The 22,992-nt window shown below is 43.9% G+C and overlaps 1 protein-coding gene across 1 annotated transcript in view; it reads right to left on the bottom strand.

Annotated features, from left to right (window-relative positions):
* Nucleotides 1-22,992, bottom strand: part of cadm1a (cell adhesion molecule 1a) — a gene marked incomplete at both ends in the record, with an annotated part of 848,087 nt that overhangs the window by 139,290 nt on the left and 685,805 nt on the right. The window contains 2 exons of the mRNA XM_083642420.1: nucleotides 2,262-2,358; nucleotides 17,663-17,821. Of these exons, the coding sequence (XP_083498546.1) occupies nucleotides 2,262-2,358; nucleotides 17,663-17,821 (256 nt within the window). The remainder of the gene's footprint in view (nucleotides 1-2,261; nucleotides 2,359-17,662; nucleotides 17,822-22,992) is intronic.

Raw genomic sequence — 22,992 nt, 5'->3', positions numbered from 1 at the left:
GGAGTGACAATAAAAATCTTGAATCTTGAATCTTGAATCTTGAATCTTGAATCTTGAATCTTGAATATAACCCTTAAAGATGCATTAAAATGTCTAAAAACGAGTAGACCTATGTTATATATATTCTTTATTTATGCACTTACATTATCCCAAATGTTTTCAAAAGTGCTCAAAATCCATAATTGTATTAATAACACGGACCATTTGAGCGACTTGCTTTTTGTCGATGATGTCATCACAGAGCGCCAGCTGTTACTTGGATTCTCCGGGCAACTCTAGACTACAGTATTTTCTTATTTTCAAGTTACATCACTGTCAGTTTTTAGAAATTGGTCGCTTTTAACTATATCTTTTGACTGGATGAATGATTTTAGTCATCGGAGGTCTGGATCTTATTGGTTAACGTTAGTTACGTTAGAGAAAGAGAGTAAACAGCTCGCCTCGCTCCATTGGAAAGAAATTGTGAGTTTTACCAAAATGTTCATTTAGTGTTTTCTGCCCGTTTTAATTACAGAGCCCGTTTGTTTAGGAGAGGAGGGAGGGACTCTAGTATAATCCGGCGTGCGGTAGAAACCTTGTGAACGATGAACACTGATGAATTCAAAGCTTTGAAACAAGCTGAGCACATAGAAACAAGCTGAGCTAACGTTAGCAACCAGCGCGGCTTGCAGCCGTCGAGCAAATTCCGTTTGGGGAAACAGTGACTATGTTTACATACACACAATATTCCACTATTATTCGGAAAATGACAATATTCTGAATTTGATAAGGGTCATGTAAACAGCATATTCCAGTTGCATTTTCTGAATTTGCCCTTTTTCCGAATTTAGCATTTTCCGATTAAGACATCTGGGTTATTCCAGTATTATTCGGGTTTTAGGAGGATTCTTTGATCATGTACAGTATACAGCGCATTCGGAATATACATCTCAATCAGGGTTTTTGAATGTTGCCTGTTTGCGGTCAGCTGATGTGTGCTAGAAAGCGCTAGAAGAGGCGATATAATCATCTCTGGCATGCGAAAAGAAAAGCCCACATTTCTGATCGGGAGGAGATGAGAAACATTGATTTAAAGAGAGATATTTAAAGAGAGAGTAGTGCCCACGGAAGTCCCAAATGCTTGCGAGCCTGCGAGGTAATAGGCTACTAGCCTACTTTGTATGAAAGACTTGGATGTGCAAATATCGCAATGCCAAACTTTCCAGCAGCAAGCTCCTGAAATGGACCAATAAGTGATGCTGCAATGTTTATTCTCAACAGAAAAACTCAGCCTACGTGCATTTCTCTCTCTCCCCCCCTCCCTCACGTGTCGGGGAGGGTGAGCTACGGCTGCATGTAAACGGGAATATTAGTGGATTATTCATTTAGTCGAAATATTGTCATTTTCCGAATATGGCAAAAAGCGGAATCAGTGGTCAGTGATTTTACGTGAAGTTGCTTTATTCAGCATTTTGACCTGTTGTAATTAGAGAGTCTGTTTTCAGAGAGGAGGAGACGTCTGCGGGTATCGGCTCCCGGTAAAAACCTTGTGAACAATGAACACTGAGGGAATCCTATTCTCATAGAACGGCTTGCATAATTCCACACTATTGCACGACGCCATGATACGTCGTCTTCTGTTATTGTTTTAAGTTTGAGACCCCTAGAGGCACAAAATGATATACTGCACGTTTAACCACATGGTTTAACCATGACCAAAACCTAACCCTACCCTTAACCATGACCCTACCCATAACCACATGGCTTAACCATGAGCAAACCCTAACCATAACCACAAACCCTAACCCTACCCTTTTTTTCTATTTCTTGTTTTTAGATCATTTTTTTGCCTTTATTAGATTGGACAGTAGGCAGACAGAAAAGGTGGGGAGAGAGAAGGGGGGTGACATGTGGCAAAGGACCACGGGTCGGATTCGAACCCAGGTCGGCCACACAAAGGACTAAGCCTTTGTGGTACGCACTCTACCATGTGAGCCACCGGGACACCACCCAATCTGATCTAAAAGTGAAAGTACTCTCCTGTGGAGTAAAATATATGAAAAATTGTTTTACACTCTTTTAACATAACATATTCACTGACACACATTCGTAATGCTGTCAAGGTATGTGCGTGCATTCATGAGTACGCAGGTGTCAGCGAATGATTCTTGCTTTCCCTCCCTATGGCACATATTTAATTGGTGTGTGTGTGTGTGTGTGTGTGTGTGTGTGTGTGTGTGTGTGTGTGTGCGTGTGTGCGTGTGTGTGTGCGCGTGTCATACTGGGGTTTGCCTTTGGCCTCGCACGTCAGTTCCAGGTTCTCTCCTTCCCTGGTCAGACCCTGAGGAAACTCCACCATGATCTTTACCTCCGGTTTGTCTGTAAGGACGAGAGAGAGAGAGAGAGAGAGAGAGAGAGAGAGAGGGGGGGGGGGTGAGATTCAATCTGGTCTTCATTCTAATGCAAGCTGTGGATTCTTGTTTGGTGATATATGTAGTATGGCAGGTGAGGTTTTTGGGCTAAAATGTGGAGAAAATGGTCGTCTGGGTAGTGTAAAGATAAAAGCACTCGTCTACCACCGTGGAGACCCAGGTTCAATTCCTGGTAGGGGGACTTCCGGCGAGGTCAGACTTTCCTACAGACACAAATCGAGCAGCGCGGTAGTTCAGGCAGGCCACGAATGTCAAGCCCAGCTTAAACCCAGCCCACAGCTGATTAGGAGCTGATCTCAAACCCAGCCCACATCAGCTGAGTGCTTAGCTGATGCATTCAATTGGCTCAACTCAAACAGGGCACACTCTTTAATTCAGCGTCAGTCTGCTGCCTAACATGGCTGCCCATCTGCTGTTTGCAACCCACCTCCTCCCCAGCTCCTCCTTTCATCCTGTGTCTGACTTAAACAATGTCATTTCTGTTGTCATTGTTGCTGCTCTGTTCTGTACCTGGGGGTCTTTTGTTGCTCTCCTTGCCTTAAGGTAATTTCATGTTGCTCATGGAGGGGGCAAGGAGCTCCCAGAATCTGCTCCATGTATGCGCATGGAAGGGCAGGGAGCCTCCAGAACAGAGCCATACCGCCAAATATAACTCATGCTAATAAAAGCTTTAAATTGATCTAAGTGGTCTTGTGTTTTTGACTAAAGTGGTCCTGACTGAATTGGTTGCGTTTGCAGGTGGGAAGCTGGTGGGGTATGTGCCCTGGTCGCTGCATTAGGGAAACTCCTCACTGTCAGGTGAAAAGAAGCAGCTGGTGACTGCACATGTATCGGAGGAAGCATGTGCTAGTGTACAATCGGCAGGAAATTGGCCAAGTATACAATTGTGGTGAAAACGGGAGACAAATCTGAAAGAAAAAAATATATAAGAAAAAAGATGTGGAGAAAATATTTTAAGCACAACAATCTTTTCTTTAATACAAATTACAAGTTATTTTCTCCTTTAACTTTCAGCTATCATCCGCCCTTGAATTTGTCTCACACACAGAAAACACAGTACATTGATTACAATAAACACAAGAACGCCAGAACAGATCAGAATGTAGTATGAAAATAGACATGCCAACACATTGCCTTATAATTCAATGATGTAGCTGGGAGGTATGCCTTGGAAAACAATTTTACTTTTTTTACAGTATATACTTGTTCTGGATGGAGTGTGAATTTAATTTGAGCCAAATCTGTAACTGAATTTGTGATTCATTCAAATTCCCTGCGCCTAAGTGGTTTAATTCCCTTATTTTTGTTCACCACTGCCTCAACTGTGTCTGCTCCTCTATTACTGTACATCACATCACTTTCCGGCAGCTTTGGGTATACAGTACCCTGGACGTGATATTGATGGAATTTCAAATCAAGCTAACTCGCCAAAACATATTTTACTTGAAGCCAAAGCTTTGTGTAATGATGGATGCGGTGCCACTAGCCCTGAGTAAGTCCAAAGAAGTGACCTGATCAAGTTGCTACATATAACAGAAGACACTAGAGCTCAGGCAGTTGGGAAGGAAGCATCAAATTCCTGTTTTGGAAACATCAGTGGGACGCTTTGACAGTCACTGCTGTGAGAGATACTGTACAAACTCCATGATACCCAAGTATTTTTTATTTTTTATTTTTTTAGGTTGGTGTGAGAGATGATCCTTTATTCCGGACACAAAAAGAAGAAAAATTTAATGTTTTATTCTATGTGTATATCAGTTAGGGATTCGTTTGACTCTTGCCAGGTACTGGAATGTCAAAGTGAGACAAAACAAAGATGAAAAAAGCACTGACTCTAAGTGACAGCTTTAAATCCTGTACAGATGTGTGTTAAAACACCACCAACAGGCCACAGGGGTCATATAGCGGTAACAGGGGATTGGGATAAGTGTTGATATGACTACATGAAAGAAAGAGTCATAAAAAAAGTAGTTTTCAGGTTAAATATCTCTACTAGTATCATTAGAGAGCTTATTCCGGCGCGGCGTGGCACGGCGTGGTGCGGTGCACAATAGCCCAACTGCGCTTGCGCGAAGCGCATGCCAGTGGCGAGACCTCGAGGGCAAAACAACGAGGTACGGTAGAAATTAGCGATGAGCAGATCAAAAGGGTCCTGGGTGTCACAGACACTTCAAGTTCAAGTTCAAGTTTATTCATATGTCCCAGAAGGGCACTTTGGGTTGCAGCAGAGCAAAAACAAAACATAGTCATAAAATCACACAAGACTCAAGATAAAAACATGAAAACAAAGTGCAGACACAAATAGACCATAAAACCATAAAAACAAGATGGAGACACAATAGACCACGACGTAGTACAAAGTAGCAGTTCAGTTCAAAAGTGCCAGTGTACTGTAGTTTAAAGTGCATTAGAGGCCATGGCCGATAAGTGCAAATGCAAGGCAGTCTAAGAAGGACACTTAGACACAGCGCTACATATTACAGAAAATAAATGCTACAATATAACTATTGTATAGGAGAACATAAAATAAATAAAAACATCAAATAACTTCGATATTACATGCCACTTCTTAATAATCATACTTTCATACCAGGTCAAACTGATGCAATTTTCCATTGTTGGGCAGAAAAGGGTTTGTCTACAATTAAGGACTTCTATTTTGATAATCAGCTTGCCTCGTTTAGCCAGTTAAAAGATAAATTCAGTCTCCTTCATAGTCACTTCTTCCGCTACTTACAGGTGAGAAATTTCATCAGACAGTCATTAGCCAACTCTGACACTTTACCCAGACAGCATGCCTTCTATAAATGCATGTCTCTAGTTTCCACCTCCAAACATCTAATATCAAGGCTGGAATGTCTCCTCTGAATATCTCAAGGATGTATGGTGTAAGGCAGGGGTGGGCAACTGGCGGCCAATGCTGGAATTGGAAAAAACAAAAACAGGTGTTTAGGCGCACCTGAACGCAACATGCAAGATACCCGCTGAAGTGTCCAAAAATGTTCATGTCATTCTGGCCAATACTCCACTTCTGTTATAACATTTCAGTCTGGAATATGGAATATCTTTCAAATGGTAAATGGACTGCATTTATATAGCGCTTTTATCCAAAGCGCTTTACAATTTGCCTACATTCACCCATTCACACATCGAAGGCGGCCAGCTGCCACGCAAGGTGCTGGCACAGCCATCGGGAGCAATTTGGGGTTCAGTGTCCTGCCCAAGGACACTTCGACATGCGGAGTGGAGGAGCCGGGGATCAAACCACCGACCTTCTGGTTAGTGGACGACGCACTCTACCTCCTGAGCAACAGCCTCACACAAAAACATTTTGGCTAGTGGAAATTCTAATTGGCTGGTAACTTTAAAATCTAGCAGCCATATTAGCAGGTGGTCAAAAAAGTGAATTTCAAGCCCTGCAGGAAGAGCAGGTGGTGACATAGGAGTGAGTGAGAAAAGGATAAAATATTGGTGGTTAAGACTGAATATTGACATCACAACTGTTAATTTAAAATGAGTTATTCCTCTAAACCTGGCTTCAAATGGCCAAAAAATTTCACGCCGGCGCCGTTCGGCCCCCAGCCCTCAGCAAAATCTGGCCCTCTGGTAGCGAGGACATTTTTTTGTGACCCTCTCTGTCATCAAAGTTGCCCATCCCTGGTGTAAGGAGACTGGCTCTGAAATACCCCTTGAGCTTTGGGAAGATGGGTTAAGTAGAATTAAAGGGACACTCCATTTATTTTGCACAGAATCTCACACACACCCGCAAAGTGTAAACCGTTTTGCAGACAATCATTTTAGTTTGACAGTTGTTGAGAGTTGCTTTGAGTAAAGTTGTGGACCAGTGATGTCATTCATGCACAAATTCTATCACTGGTCCACAACTTTACTCAAATCAATTCTCAATAACTGTCAAACTAAATGATTGTCTGCAAAACGGTTTACACTTTTCGGATATGTGTGAGATTATATGCAAAATAAATCAGCATTGAAAATTGGTGGAGTGTCCCTTTAAGGATTGTTCTGTTAACGCCAGATTCCAGCTCATACAGTTTAAGGTTGTGCACCGTCTACATTATTCAAAGGTCAGGCTGAACAGGATATACCCTTCTGTTTCCCCTAAGTGTGACAAATGTAAATTGGAGGATGGGACTCTAACTCACCTCTTCTGGTCATGCTCCAAGTTGCAAAACTTCTGGGAGGAAATATTTCAAATGTATAGTGCAATACTTGGCAAGCAACTTACTCCTGATGGTAATCTGGCTATCCTGGGCTGTTCTGATGCCTGCTCTCAACTACCATATGACAATCAACTGGCTCTTATGTTTGTCATGGTTATAGCTAAAAGGGTAATATTGAGGGAATGGAAGTCTTCATCCCCTCCTTGTTATACAACATGGCTCAATGATATGATTTCCTGTTTACACCTGGAAGAGATATGGTACTCTATAGTCGGGTTTCCATCCACCTGTTTTTATGCGAAATTTCAATTTGCGCATACTGTAAACAAACTAAGTGGAAATGCTGCAAAATGCAAAAAAGTTTTCACACTTGGAGGAGGTGGAAAAGTAGGCCGTATCGATAAATGGTAATGCGATAAATTCAGTGGAAACAGATGAAGCGAATCTTCGGAAGTCTCTCAATTAAAAAACCACACAGTTTCATGTTGACATGTCAGCGTAGCCTACACTAAATAGGGCTACATTTGTAATGTAAAAAATAATGGTAAATACGTGGTGTGTTTAGACTGGGATTAATGCGACTCACATCTGGAATTGCTCCGTGGATTATAACGTTATGCTTGCAGTTGAAGAGTAGCGTCTGCTAATCCAGAAATGGTATCTTATGGTCTATGTACCTTTGTAGGTAATCAAGAAACTTTAAATTAATAACGTAGATGTGTTTAATAGAGCTTGGTGGCTGCCTGCCTGCGCATGTATCGGGTCTAGCAGCAGAGCAGCAGAGGCAGACAGCCTCAAACACGAGGTGATTGACAGCTCTATAATACGCATAATAGCAGCGGATGGAAACTTATTTCGCATTTTCTTTTGCCTACTTTCTGAAAATTAGATTAAAATTTGCAATACCTTTGGATGGAAACCCAACTTATTTCTAAATGTCACTCTAAGTTTGCAAAGATTTGGGGACCCTTTGTTGACTATATCAGGGAGGATTGCATTTAACAAATGCACTCTGTCATGTCTGTCTTGATGGACTTTGAGCGGCCACATGCTTGATACGACCCTCTACAATGAATGGACTACATATTTGTGTTTATTTACATTTATTTAATTTGTCAGCCTTCTCGTCATGGTCTCCTCTGGCTGCTGAGAACCCTGCTGGTCACTGCTGCAGTAGCAGTGGACACTGCCTAAATGGCTTATCTTGGTATGCTGCAACCCGTTCTCACTCTGAGCGCGTCGCATATTGACGCTTTGTCCTGTCCCTTGTGCGTCGCTTGTTACTAACATGGTACCCTTGAGCGACACATGAAACGACTTGGGCTTTCCGACTAAACTCAATGCAAACCCATGGAAGTCATCTTTGACGCTTATGGCAACTGCTCCCCTATTAGCCTAACTGCTCCACCATTAGTCAACTGCTCAGCCATTAGGGTCTGGAGGAGCTAACCTCTCCCAGACCCTAACCCTAAACCTAACCTCTCCCACCCCATGCCTAAACCTAACCTCTCCCAGACCCTAACCCTAACCCTAACCTCTCCCACCCCATGCCTAAACCTAACCTCCCCCAGACCCTAAACCTAACCTCTCCCACCTCCCACGCCTAAACCTAACCTCCCCCCAGACGCTAATAGGGAGCAGTTGACTAATGGGCGAGCAGTTAGGCTGATGGGGGAGCAGTTGCCATAAGCGTCAAAGTTGACTTCTATGGGTTTGCATTGAGTTTAGTCGGAAAGCCCAAGTCGTTTCATGGGTCGCTCAAGGGTACCATGTTAGTAACAAGTGGCGCATAAGGGACGGGACAAAGCGTCAATATGCTACGTGGTCGGAGTGAGAACGTGTATGCTGATACAACATTAGAACACCAGTGATATTTTGTGTACTCCGGCCTTTCTCCTTGGGTGGGTTAGAGGGGGGGGAGGGGGTTGGGGCTCAGGATTTAGTTGTTACTTTCTGTTTATTGTGTTTCCATGTTTGTCATATATGCACATTGGAAAAACTTAAAATAAAATATTAAAAATTAAAAGAAATTATCCATAAGGAGAAGGAGGGGAAAGAGGACGACGACGAGGCACGGTAGGAATGAGCACTGCCAGTTCAGCGGGCATGGCGTGGGACACTAGAAAGAGCGTGAACAACTGTGAGGGCCATGGTGTGCTGTATCAGCTTTTAAATATCAGATATTTAAATAAACACACTTAAATTTGCGAGGAAACATTTTAATGTGTTTTTGACAATAACGTCTCACACACACACACGCGCGCGCGCGCACACACAATATTGTACGTTGATGTGTGTTTTTTGTCAATAAAAATATAATCATAGGCTAATTTATTTCCAATGTATTCATTACTTTCACAAATCTCAGCTGTCATTTAATTTATTTTAGATTCATTTATTTTATTTTAATATCTGACTGTTTATATGAGTAGCTTATTTTATTAAATATTGGCACATATAGTTTATCTATTTCTGATTGTGCAACTTATTACAACATGTTGATGAGGTCTGTCAGCCCAACAGCGTTGGGTTGACAGACAGTAATCCAGCATAGACGAATGAAACTGTGTAAAGAGTGGTGACATGTTGTGACTGTCCCATCCCTCTCCTATTTTCTCCTGACTTTTGTGAGGTGCAGTTTGTCAACAGCTCAGCAGCTTTGCCACACTGGCCGCTGACCTTTTTCCTCTGTCAGAACCTTTGGCTCATCCCTTAACATGGCTGATGCACGACACATCACAGCCTCCAGACCTCCTCCACTCACTGTGAAGGACAGCCTGGTTAACACAGCCTCCAGACCTCCTCCACTCACTGTGATGGACAGCCTGGTTAACACAGCCTCCAGACCTCCTCCACTCACTGTGATGGACAGCCTGGTTAACACAGGCTCCAGACCTCCTCCACTCACTGTGATGGACAGCCTGGTTAACACAGGCTCCAGACCTCCTCCACTCACTGTGATGGACAGCCTGGTTAGCACAGGCTCCAGACCTCCTCCACTCACTGTGATGGACAGCCTGGTTAACACAGGCTCCAGACCTCCTCCACTCACTGTGCTGGACAGACTGGTTAGCACAGACTCCAGACCTCCTCCACTCACTGTGATGGACAGCCTGGTTAACACAGGCTCCAGACCTCCTCCACTCACTGTGATAGACAGCCTGGTTAACACAGGCTCCAGACCTCCTCCACTCACTGTGATGGACAGACTGGTTAACACAGACTCCAGACCTCCTCCACTCACTGTGATAGACAGACTGGTTAGCACAGGCTCCAGACCTCCTCCACTCACTGTGCTGGACAGACTGGTTAGCACAGACTCCAGACCTCCTCCACTCACTGTGATGGACAGCCTGGTTAGCACAGGCTCCAGACCTCCTCCACTCACTGTGCTGGACAGACTGGTTAACACAGGCTCCAGACCTCCTCCACTCACTGTGATGGACAGACTAACACAGGCTCCAGACCTCCTCCACTCACTGTGATGGACAGCCTGGTTAGCACAGGCTCCAGACCTCCTCCACTCACTGTGATGGACAGCCTGGTTAGCACAGCCTCCAGACCAGACTACATTCATAGGCCAAACATCATTAACCAAATTATTCTTCCGAGCGATAGAGACAGTCGGCATGTGTGGGAACGCCCACAAAATGTTATACGGCTGGCACGCGAGTGGGGTAAAACCGCCGATATATCTCAATGGGCTGACTCACCAAAGGACGGTGCTGCGGCTCTAAACTACAGGTTTGGGGTTTCGAGAGCAGAACACAAGACGTCTGCTCAGATGTGCGTTTACTGCGGTGGTTAAATCCCCGATCGTGTCTGCCTGGGCTGGGCTATCAGCTAAATTCTAACGTTGCTGAATGGATAGAACGGGGGATTTACCCCAACCTGACCACGCCCCCAGCCAGGCTGAGCCAGCTAACCCAGCGTCTATGACGAGACATCGCCTCAACCAATAGTAGATATGAAAAGAAAAAATACATTCATTCATGAAAACTGAATGATATGGGACCTTTAATTAGCTTTAGTATCACAGTTGCCTGGATACACTTACTTTCGACATACTTGTGTGTTCCTTGTTTACTCCAGTGTTGCCTTTATTGATGGAGTTTCCTTACTGTACCTAAGATGATGTGGATACATGCCTCTAGAGTTGAGTACTCTCTCACAGCACATTGATTGCTGAGTAACTACAGTATAGCAGGGGTGTTTGACGGGTCACAGCCAGCCCGCCAAAGGCTCCAATCCGGCCCACGGGATGAATTTGCAAAGTGTGAAAATTGCACTGAGAAGTCCATTCCAATTTTCAGGCATCAATAAAACAAAACGGTGTTCCCGGCTCACACACAAGCACTTAAATGACAGTGAATTTGGCAACGGCTGAGGATTTGACATCTAATATTGATGCACTTTTGAAGGCTAAGAGATGTCAGGTTTCAGGAACAAGTTAAATACTGAGAAGCCTAGTTCATGTTTTCTGTATTCATCACTAAATGGTGAACTATTTTCATTACCCTTGAATATACTCTACAGAAGAATTCCACGGCTGCCATCAAGTGATGCACAGCTGCAGACAGTAGACTTGATTATTTGTTTAATACACCTATGGCCATTTCCCCCTCGAAGCCATTTGATGGAATAGAACATAATCAAAGGCTAATTTAAGAAATTGATTGATAAGATTTGCGACAGACTGCCTTATAATATATTAGATGGGAGATGCAGAGAATGGATAAAAATAACTCACGAAATAAAAGAGCACATGGATAGGCCCAGGCTGTTTGAGTCATGAAATGCTCTTTAACAAGCTTGGTTTTATCTCCCTTTTCCATGTTGTGACGGAACTCTCTCTCTAGCCAATCACAGTGCACGACAAAATATGACAGTGTCCGCAACATAATAACATTCTGCAGGTACGTGACACCAAAGAAAAGTGTCAAGTGACACTTTTTCTAAAGATGTCATATCTGTCGAGAGACAGTTTTAAAAGTGTTGACCAACAAAGCATAAATTGGCTTAACTTAATTATTTTACAAAATTTTACTCTCAGAATTATTCCTTGGCATCAGCGACACCCCTCCTCATTGTATATCCTCTCCTTCTGGCTGCTCCGGTTAGGGGTCGCCACAGCAGGTCATCTGTTTCCATCTCTTCCTGACCTCTGCATCTTCCTCTGTGGCACCAACCACCTGCATGTCTTCACCGCATCCATAAACCTCCTCTTTGGTCTTCCTCTTTTCCTCTTGACCTGCAGCTCCATGTTCAGCATTCTTCTCCCAACATAACCAGCATCTCTCCTCTGCACGTGTCCAAACCATCTGAATCTAGCCTCTCTCACCTTGTCCCCAAACCGTCCAACATGAGCTGTCCCTCATTCCTAATCCTACATCTTCAACTCTGCCACTTCCAGCTCCGCCTCCTGTCATCTGTGTGTATATGTATGTATGTATGTATGTATGTATAATTTATATATATATATATATATATACTAGGCATCTCACACGCTACGCGTGCGCGGTTCCTACGCTCGCCCGCTGCGGGGGGCTCGCCCACTCCGCAGCGCGGCCTCGCCCTGGCTGCTCCTTGATGGCATACTTCATGGATGCTGGATCACCTGTCCTGGAGCTGGCAACATACAGCTGTCCATGGCTGAAGACGGGGGTCTGAAGCCAGACTCCCACTTCTTTCAGTGTCTGCCCCTGGGACTTGATTTTGCTCTGATGATCATCAGTGGGACTCTTATGGCATCACTGATGATGTCTCAACCACTTTTATGACATCACTGATGACATCACAACCTCTTATGACATCACTGATGATGTCACCATTTATGACATCACTGATGACATCATCACTGGGACTGTGTGTGTGTGTGTCTTGTGTGTGTGTGTGTGTGTGTGTGTGTGTGTGTGTGTGTGTGTGTGTGTGTGTGTGTGTGTGTGTGTGTGTGTGTGTGTATCATCGCTGTGATTGTCCCACTGTTGGCATCAACCAGCTCAGTGGCCTTGTGGTTTGAGTGTCTGCCCTGGGAGGTTGTGAGTTCGATCCCCAGCTGAGTCATACCAAAGACTATAAAAATGGGACCCATTTGCCTCCCTGTTTGGCACTCAGCATCAAAAGGGTTGGAATTGGGGGGGTTAGATCACCATATGATTCCCGAGCGTGGCACTGCTGCCGCTCACCGCTCCCCCAGGGGATGGGTCAAATGCATGAATGAGAACAAATTTCGCACACTCAGGTGTGTGACAATCAGTGGGACTTTACCTTTACCTGTTATGTCATAAATCCCACTGTGACATCATCAGTGATGTCATAAATCCCAGTGGTGCCATAAATTCCACTGTGACATCATCAGTGATGTCATAAATCCCAGTGATCATCCCACCTGGTTTCATGAATGCAAAGCCGGTGTGTCATATCTGCAATGAAGTTGTAACTGCTTGCAAGTGTAACTGAAATCTAATATTGTTGGAGTTGCACTTATTTTTTCTTAAGAAATCTCCCCGGCTGTTGGATGGATGGATCCAATGGAAGTGAATGTTTTCAAAATGTACCTGTACTTCTTTACACTACAAGAAATAGGAACATTTTGAGGTGTTATTGTGTTGTTATTTAGGTTATTATGCAATGATTTTCTTTGTCTGGCCCACTTGAGAGCAAATTGGGTCGCATGTGGCCCATGAACTAAAATGAGTTTGACACCCCTGAACTACAGTATGGTGTAATTACAGTTTACCTATTGTAATGAAATACTTTTCTTTTTCTTTTCTTTCTTTGACCAGTATTATATCCTAAGCACGCAAGTAGGTAAGCCACTTTTATTTATTTATGTATTTATTTATTTATTTCCACTGGTACACATGAAGATTAGGGTACATTGTGATTTCAAAGCAGTCCGACCTTCCCAGCGACAAATAACATGTGTCCAGGCTATCCATCTGTCTAAATCACAACGGCTGACGGACAGGGGATGGGCAAGACGCCAAGCCTTCTGCTCAGTGGGCACGCACGGGTTTAGACAGCAGCCCCACCGGTTTAGTTTGCGCTTCGGGCAGCGCGACTTTTCTTCACTCACAATGTGGTCCGACCTTGTCATCTTGAAACTATAAACATGAAGGACGCCAGACATCTGTGGGTTGTTTTGATAGCCTCAAGTAGTTACCGTGGAGCTCGCTTGTCTTCGCTTGATGGAAAAACACAAACTGCTCCTCCAGATCCCGATACTGCCACTTCAGTGCCAATGAAATACTGCCTATCGTACGCAAGAGGGCCGTTATCATTATGCTAACTGAATTATTTGCTTTATTGCGTGCCTCACCTCATAAGCACTCAAGATGGGACTATCCATCTCTCCGAGGCCAGCTGAACTAGTGACCTTATGGGAGAAACAACCAGGCAGCGGAGCAAAACAGCTTGCTTTGCTTATACCCATAAACATTACCCACATATTTAATTTGCCTGTCCCCTGACAATGGCTTTTTTTCTTTTCTTTTTTCACTTCTTGATACAGAATGCACTCCATTGCACTGGAAGACCGACCGTGCACTCAGAGATTTCAACAATGATCGCCTCACCTACCAGGCAACAGAGCAAAATTGCATTTCAGAGATGAGCTAGTGTAATAGAGACGTCAAGGGAATGGAATTCTACAATTGTTGCAGGTACAATTTGTCAATTATCACTTCTGCGGGTATGTTTTATACATGATAGGCTTCATCCTATATGCATCAAATGCCATGTATACTGGCAAGGTGGATCGCAAGGCTGTTTGGATCTGCTTGTTTTGAGTCCATAACAGTATGGAGAGAGCAGGACAGCAGCCCCTGCATGAATGGCTGTGAGGCAGTTATATGGGTAGTCCATGCTGTGAGGCAGTTAGATGCGTAGTCCCAGAGTTGTATAGAAGAGTTGCGACAATCTCCATTCACTCCAATGGACCAGTTTTTTCCCTCACAAAAGTTCCCGGGAAAGTAAGGTTCTGGATTAAGCAGCGCTGTCGAGTTGCAGCAAAATCGACCATTTGTGATGTACTTTGAAAGGGTCAGACGTTTAAATAATTAAATTGTATAATTATCAGCTTTATTTTATGCATTCAAATGTAGCGCGAGCCCCCTTCCTGGCTCATGTCACGCATTTTGGACCTCCGCTGGCGCCACTCTCTTACTAGATTGCTCTGGGTAGTCCATGCTGTGAGGCAGTTACAGTAGATGGGTAGTCCATGTGAGCCCCGCTGTTATCAGCAGGCCAGCAAAATGCCCTGCTGCCTCTGTAGATGAGCTGATCTCCTCTTCTTGCTTTCCCAGGGAAAGGTCAGAGGCAGCGTCTAAGCGAAGAGAGACACAAGGGTACGGTGGCATGCCAAATACCCATACTGTAAGTCCAAGTTTCCAAATCGGTCAGGGAAGATATTTAGCCTTTTGCAGCATGTCCTGCACTTCAACGGTTTGCCATTTGATTTTAATCTGAGCCAGCCCCGGCACCACAGGGGGGCGCTGGGGGGCAGTGCCTGCTCACTTCTCCACTGTGCACGCTAGTGATGCGCGGGTCAGGGTTTTTTAAAGGCCCGCCCCAACCCAACCCGTCATTGGAGCCAGCCTGCCCCGCCCAGCCCGTTCAAATATCTGAAAATTCCGAACCCAGCACAACCCAGCAGCCCGCAACGGCCAATTTAATGTATGTGTCCGGACTCCGCGGTGTCCGGAGCACAGCGGAGCTTCCAAGGTGTGCAAAGTAGCTAATAACTTTGTCTCTCTCCCCCCTCTCTCTCTCTCTCTCACACACACACACAGACACTCACATGCTGCCGTGCGCGACAACAGTTGTAGCCTAGGCCTGCTCTGGATGAGTTGCGCTGCTGCTTTCATGTCAGTCTTTCTTCAATTAATCCATGGTCTTCAGATAGCGCGACTGACTACGCTTCCCCAAAGTGCGGATGGCGTGACCGCAGTGTTTCAAATGGAGGTAGCAGGTAGAGGTAGGCACTAGGCAGGCTACAGAAACAGTTCTTTCTTCCCCATTTATTTTAATTACCTCATGCGCTCTCAATTGGCCATGTTGCAGTAGTAGGCTACTAAACGTAGTAGTGCAGCAGGTGCGCACACGGCTTGCAGATACGGCTAGACTCGCTGTCTGATTTCTTTTAATTACCTCATGCGCACTCAATTGTTCACAGCTCACGTTGCAGTAAAGTTGACAAATAGATCACAGTCGAGTCCACAACAGAAAATCTGCGGTGGCATTATATGGACACTTCAAATAATAATTACAGCGAATAATCCTTCCAAAATGTTTGTTTTGAGACCACATAGGCTACCTCATTGAAGCGTTTCTTTACTCCATGTAGGCTATAGAGAGTGCAGCAGGAGTCTGTCTGATTGTGTGTACCTACGTGTGAGAGAGAGTTAACGTCTTTAAGGTTAATTACTCTGCGTGTTTCACTGCTCTAAATTATTTAATAATGTTGCTTTGTCACGTTCTGAGCCTGCCCCACCCGCACCCACGATATTTTCATAATTTGCCAACCCAGCCCGCGGGACCCGGCGGGTTCTGGGTGACCCGCGCATCACTAGTGCACGCCCACTTCCATGAGAGGGAATTCGCACATTTCCCCCAGTATGCTTTTGTACCAAGCTAAGTGTTTAGCAGTGGCACTAATTCAGGCAGAGAGATTATCTCAGTTCAAGTAACGAATCCTGTGCCTCAATACACTGCACGACTACAGGAAATGTCCTTTTATTCACTTTAGAACACACTCACTTAAACATGGAAACTCAGAGGGGGTCATTAAACTATACCCCCGTCTCACTTATGGTGTCAACATTTAACATTGTAAAGCAATGTAGTTAGCATGCAAAACAACTCTACTAGTCATCACATAACATTGCAGATAACTAATAACACATATATAGAGAACAGGAAGGTTTAATCTCCAAAACACATTGTTGAAACACACTACCCCAGAGCATGCTGGGAAACTCCGCCCACTTTCCTCAGCATGCTACACTTGTTGCTTCCAAACTTTTGACATGGAAGTAACTAACCAAATTAAATGAGTGGTGGGTGGAAATAATCATTAGCCTATTCTTAGTTAAACAAGCAGTTTTGAAACATTCAATAAAGACAAATTAAAAATAGACTATGACTCGACACCCTAAGTGATGATACACACATGTTATGAGAGTGGTATATATACCCATTACATCAATATCCATGTTAGTGTAGAGTGGTTAGTTCCTTGCTCTGTTCTCCCCTAGGAGCGCTGGCTCCGCCGTAACGTTTCGGACAGTAAAGCTCTGTTTTCTTATTATTTTTATAATTTATTGGGGGGGACATATTTTATCAGTGCCCCCCTGCTTAAGGCTCGTGCCCCTTCTGGATATCTGGGCTGGTGCTTGTCTCCAAGTAAGGAATCTTGGGGTCTTATAGTTTTAAGCTTCATTGTTGACATTAAATCATTGAACCTTTGACATGAAAGTAATTAGTTACTAGGGAAAGTAATGTTGCGTTATTTTATTTTATTTTTTGCTTCAATTCTCTTATTGTAATGCACACACAATTTTACTGTTGCTGTGGCATAGTGTGGGACAAGACAACTGTAACATTTGATTTATCATTGTAACCATTATCACTATGATGAAAAGTAAGTAGTGGAACAATAAAACACAACAGATATGCAGTGTTGGACAGGTTACTGCAAATTAGTTACAGCTACTAGTTACTTCTGTCAAAAAGTAATAAGTTAGATTACTAGTTACCACAAAAAGTAGTGGAATTACAGTAATGCTTTACTTAGTAATTAGTTACTCCCAACACTGCTGATAAGGGCTTGACCAACACTGAGTCCCCCATGCTCTCACTTTTGAAACTTCTGATTCATGCATTTTTTTGTCCAGTCCAATACCCAGAAATCCTGTAAGTTTGCCAACCCAGCTGGTCTGTGTTCTCTTTGTACAAATGTATGATTTCAGCTGATAGGACAGCTGGATTCTTATATAAAAAAAATAATGCAGCTTAAAAAAAATGCTCTTTCAATTTGGTATTCAATCAATAGTGAGCACAGGTACTTACATTGCACCTCCAGGTACCTCTGTGCTTGGAATTCCTTGACTGCAGGGTGGTCTACGATGCACACCACAGGCATGCCGTCATCCTCCTTACTGACGGTGAACGTCAGCCGGCTGGTTACTGTGTACATCTTGTCGTAGGTCAGCTCAACCTTGGGCTTGCCTAAGGGGGGAAGAGCAAGGACAGGCAGACTTTAAAGGTCCATTTTGATGCAGATTCATATGAATAAAGCACACCTGCTTTGAATCTGCAAATGTTTTACTAGACAAAATAACAAAGCTGAGACCATTGGAGTCGAGGCTGCAGGAATAGAGGAATATTGCTATGAAAACTTTGAGGGCAGACACTAGTCTCGGCTCCCAGACAATTGAGATATCCGCCTACCAATCGTCTGGGAACTTCATGTAAAAAAAACAGTAGTTTGAATGGCGACGAGAATGGCCGCTAACAAACCTATGTCCCGAGCAACGTTACATGATCTGATTCCGTTTTATCAGTTCACAAGCACACAACTTCTGCATATGACCGCCCCTTCTGCATGAAGCGCCGCCCTAAAGACTCTTGATTGGTTCTGCAAAGCGTTTTTTTTTTTTTTTTTTTTACTTTTACTTTTTTTTTACTGTTTCCAGTTTTAACAATGAAAGCTGGGATAAAGTTCTCAGGCTCTAGTTGAGCGACGCGGCTATAGACTGAGAACTGAGTCTAGGCAGACACAGACAGCCATTGCACGGCTGCCAGCGGAGTGCCTTTCTGTTTGTGACCTTGCAAAAATATGTAGTGGGGGTGAGGGTGTCATCCTTCAGAATAACCAGAAAAAGTGATGATGAAGAAGAATAAGGAGACTGTAGGTAGATCTGAGGCCTACAAAGTAACCCTCCTTTGATTAGTTGTTCATGGGCTGTAATATGTTACAGACAAAGCACTCTCCAGTGCAATGAATAGGCCACCTCATCACAGTCACAGAAAATAAGAGGGATAGCTGCACAGAAGTGGCAACCTCCAGTTCTGAAAAATGAAGCCAATGAGGAAGTGGCTTAAACCTGCATTATTTCTAATGGCCAGCAGAGGGTGACTCCACTGGCTTCGAAGAGATGTCCGATTGTATGGAAGTCAATGGGAAAATGACCCTAATTCTCACTTGAGTTATGCCCTCAGTAAACACTTTCCTGATAAGTTTATGGCCTCAATCGCTAGTTTCAAGTCTTCTTCAATACAGCATGATGTTCATTTTGTAAATTATGGTCCCATTTCGAGTAAAATAGACAATAAAAAAGACAATGCTTTGGGGCGTGACTGACAGGTCACCTGTCCAGTGATGGTGCTACTTGCCAATCGTGCACCAATAGCAGTTGGTGTTGCAGCTCTGTGGGAAACCACTGGTCCCACGCTAGCTGCTTCTGGCTCCAAAGAACCAAGATGGCGACGGTCAAAATGCCAAACTTGAGGCTTCAAAACGGGAGTCTACAAACCCATGGGTGATGTCAGGGTAGCCACGTCCATATTTATTATACAGTCTATGGCTGCACAGTCAAACCCCAAATGCTCGCGTTTTGAAGTCCACCCGTTGTATTAAATGGGTGAACGCACACCAAGAGCGTTCTGGCGCGCGTCAAACTGCCTTGACACCCGTACTCCGAACGGGTTTAGATTTTGGAGCTTCAAATGAGGTTCCAGCAGTGACCAAAGCGCTCTGAGCAACCCCCCCCTCCCCCTCCCTCTCTGCCTACTTTCATCCCCACCTGTCTCGCATGATATGCTCCCCAAACGTATTTTACATCCCCAAATGTAAAATATAACGCTCCACTCACTGGCGATTTTACGTTGGTGCACTGGATGCACATGCACCCCCTTGTGGCCAGATGGGGGAGGGGGGGAAGTCTACATGTAAATGATTTAAACAAAATCTAATCAAATGTATATATTATGTGTTGTAGATATCCATTTCATTGTATTCAACATTATTCAATGCAATTTCTCGATTAATTGCGTTTCTGAATAAAATAAATCTGTACTTGACCCCTCAACTCACTCATATTTTTTCATCATTGTAAAGCCACAGCATAGTGAAGAGGATATTAATGTGATGTGTGTAGTTCTTCATAGATCTACTAGCCTCTTCATTTTGCTCTCAGAGTGCACCAGATTAATGCATTTTACTTTAAAATGTACACAATTTCTTTGTCCAAGGGGGGCACAGACCCCCCAGGAAACCCCCCAAGCGGGGTTCACTTTGGACAGTGATGGTGCACCCCCTGGTTGGAAAGCCTAGAATCGCCTATGGCTCCACTATAGCAAGACTGTCTGAACAAAGTGACAATGCTCTTCTAAACACATTGGCTAGATTGGCAAAAGTTTGGATAGACTGGATTGCTTCCCGCAGCAGCATTTTCTGCGTTTTCTCTCTCTCTCTCTTTCTCTCTGCCTGTCTGATTAACAGACGCTTCTCACACACAGTGCAGCCCATCCCTCACCTGAGAGCAGCAGGATAGGGCTTTTAATGGCATAGCCGAATCTGCACAGAATATTCGAGCTACGCTGCGGCTTATTGATATGCAAATTAGCCTGTGACATCATTTGCCGACTTTCTGAGCAGCCAATAGCTACTTTCCCTGGAAAAGAGTTGGCAACACTGTGTACAGTAGCAAAGAGAGATTGATTATTTCTACCCCTGTTGTCCCACTTCCTAACAGTCTGGTCCACAAGTGTATAGTGTCGTGTCAATAAAACAAATACAGGAGGGATAAAAAGCTGATGAGAATGTGCCGAGAGAAATGCAGACAATACAGAGAGAAAATCTGTCTTCATCCGAACAGTTGTGAACAGAAAATGGAATGACACACTCCTCATGCATCCATTAGCTGTACTTCATATTTCTTCTGTCAAGTAAGTACCTATCAAATACAGATACGACCCGCTTCCCTGCTGCTGCTGCTCTGTCGCCGTGGTGACACCGTCTCCGTGGTGACAACTGTCTCTTTGGATGTTGGGGGAAACAAAGCGATGTGATGAGTAAAGGACCGGCTTGTCATGAACAAAAGCCACCACAGGCTTCAGATGCATGCGAGCACCTGAAATGGGAATCCAAAGGGGTTTGCTCACAATCACAACAGAAGCCTTTCAAGATATATTACAGTAGGGAAGACATGTCTTTACCCCAGTGCAGGGTTGCTATATCTGTTGCTTTCTTCCTTAACAACACTATAATCCATGTACACGTCAAACCCCTATAGGCTTACCCATTTAAGCATTAAAAGGTGCTGCTGAGGCATTTTTACTTGGTACATTTACAATAAACAAATAAGACTATGGTCCAGATGATTGATAGCCTCCCGTCCAGTGGTGTCCTTGGCTTGTTTGATGCCCTAGGCTCATTTGCTGCTTTTTGGCGAGTAGCCCTCCCCCAGCCCCCAGCCGACTGAACGCTCCTGCAGAAAGCAGTGCTGAGTGGGAGGAAGAGGGCAGCAGTGCGGCACAGTTGATGTGGCGTGCAACATGAGCACAGGAAGGGAAGTACTTTGAAATTAATGTTCTAACAATAAATAAAACAGCACTCAGTCACTCCTAGCACAGCACAAGCATGCAGGAAGGTAACGTCTTTGAATAAAATAATACATATATGGTATGTATGGTAAAAGTATGATGTGCTTTTTCAAATACTTTTTTTTTTTATATTTAAAAGTTTGATATTTTCCCCTTTGCCCCCCCCCCCAATATCACAACTTTTTTAAAGCAGATCAAAGACCATATCATGCTTTTCACAATGCCAATTTATTTCTAATCGTTTGTGTTCTGCATTCAGTTTTCTGTCCAGTCCCGGATGTGTGTTATTGTGTGTGTGTTATTGTAAGTCGCTTTGGATAAAAGCGTCTGCCAAATGTAATGTAATGTCAGAGTTCCTCACGAGCATGTGAACGCACTAGATGTCGTGTAGACTTTTCCATTTCAATGTGACCATTATACTAAATTGCTACAAACAATAAAGACATTTAAAATAAACAAAAATCAACCTGGGTGTGATGTTCACTGTGATGGATTGCCTATCTCAAGCACGTTTGCTTGTGTCTGCAAGTTGATTCTCATACCATACTGACATGAATGGGAATAAATGGCTGACTGGAAGGCAGGCAAAATCAAAAAATGGTCGTTAGTGATGTAGAGTATAGTACATATTAATTGTAATATATGGGCTAAACATGCAAAAACGCCTGTATGATCCCTTAAGGCAGACCTGGGCATAATATGGCTCACAGGCCAGAACCGGCTCGCACAACGGTTTTGCCTGGCCCCGGAGGTCTAAGACAAACCACACTGTACTGTAGTAGTTTTTATATCAGTGTTGGGGCATATGTTATTAAGTCTAAGCTTAAATGCTGGATATATCAGTGTTGGGGCATATGTTATTAAGTCTAAGCTTAAATGCTGGAGATATCAGTGTTGGGGCATATGTTATTAAGTCTAAGCTTAAATGCTGGAGATATCAGTGTTGGGGCATATGTTATTAAGTCTAAGCTTAAATGCTGGAGATATCAGTGTTGGGGCATATGTTATTAAGTCTAAGCTTAAATGTTGGAGATATCAGTGTTGGGACATATGTTATAAAGTCTAAGCTTAAATGCTGGAGATATCAGTGTTGGGGCATATGTTATTAAGTCTAAGCTTAAATGCTGGCGATATCAGTGTTGGGGCATATGTTATAAAGTCTAAGATTAAATGCTGGAGATATCAGTGTTGGGGCATATGTTATTAAGTCTAAGCTTAAATGCTGGAGATATCAGTGTTGGGGCATATGTTATTAAGTCTAAGCTTAAATGCTGGAGATATCAGTGTTGGGGCATATGTTATTAAGTCATATGCTTCCCACACACTAGAGGATAAAATGCCCGATTTAATGCCCGATTCCCCTCGGGGGGGCGTGGCCCGATTCGAGGCTAGTCTCAACCGATTTTTTGTCAAAATAATTGTCAAGTGTCTGGTGTCAATAAATTATTGATTGAATCGGAGCCTGCCCGATCTCGAATCGGGCATATCAAACATGTTTGATATTTACGATGGCTGTCTCCCGACGGAACCCGCAATAGCCAATGAGAGCGAGCAGACCGGGACCCGTCGACGCATCATACCCGGATGTTAATGCAGCGCTCACAACAAACGAGCAACAGCAGAGCCATGTAACTCCTCTGTCCCCAGCATCCTCACAGCAGCTTCAAACAGGGTGGACAGCGGCGGATGGCTCTCCAAACATGTGCCGAGCGGAGCGGTTTGCTTCAAGGGAGCGGATATGCTGTAATATGAGCTCTCAGACAGGACGTTGTTTTAGCTCATTTTGCGAGGGT

This window comes from Poromitra crassiceps, assembly GCF_964638095.1.
Source record: "Poromitra crassiceps genome assembly, chromosome: 1".
Lineage (NCBI taxonomy): Eukaryota > Metazoa > Chordata > Actinopteri > Beryciformes > Melamphaidae > Poromitra > Poromitra crassiceps.
This window is presented reverse-complemented; position numbering and strand designations above follow the sequence as displayed.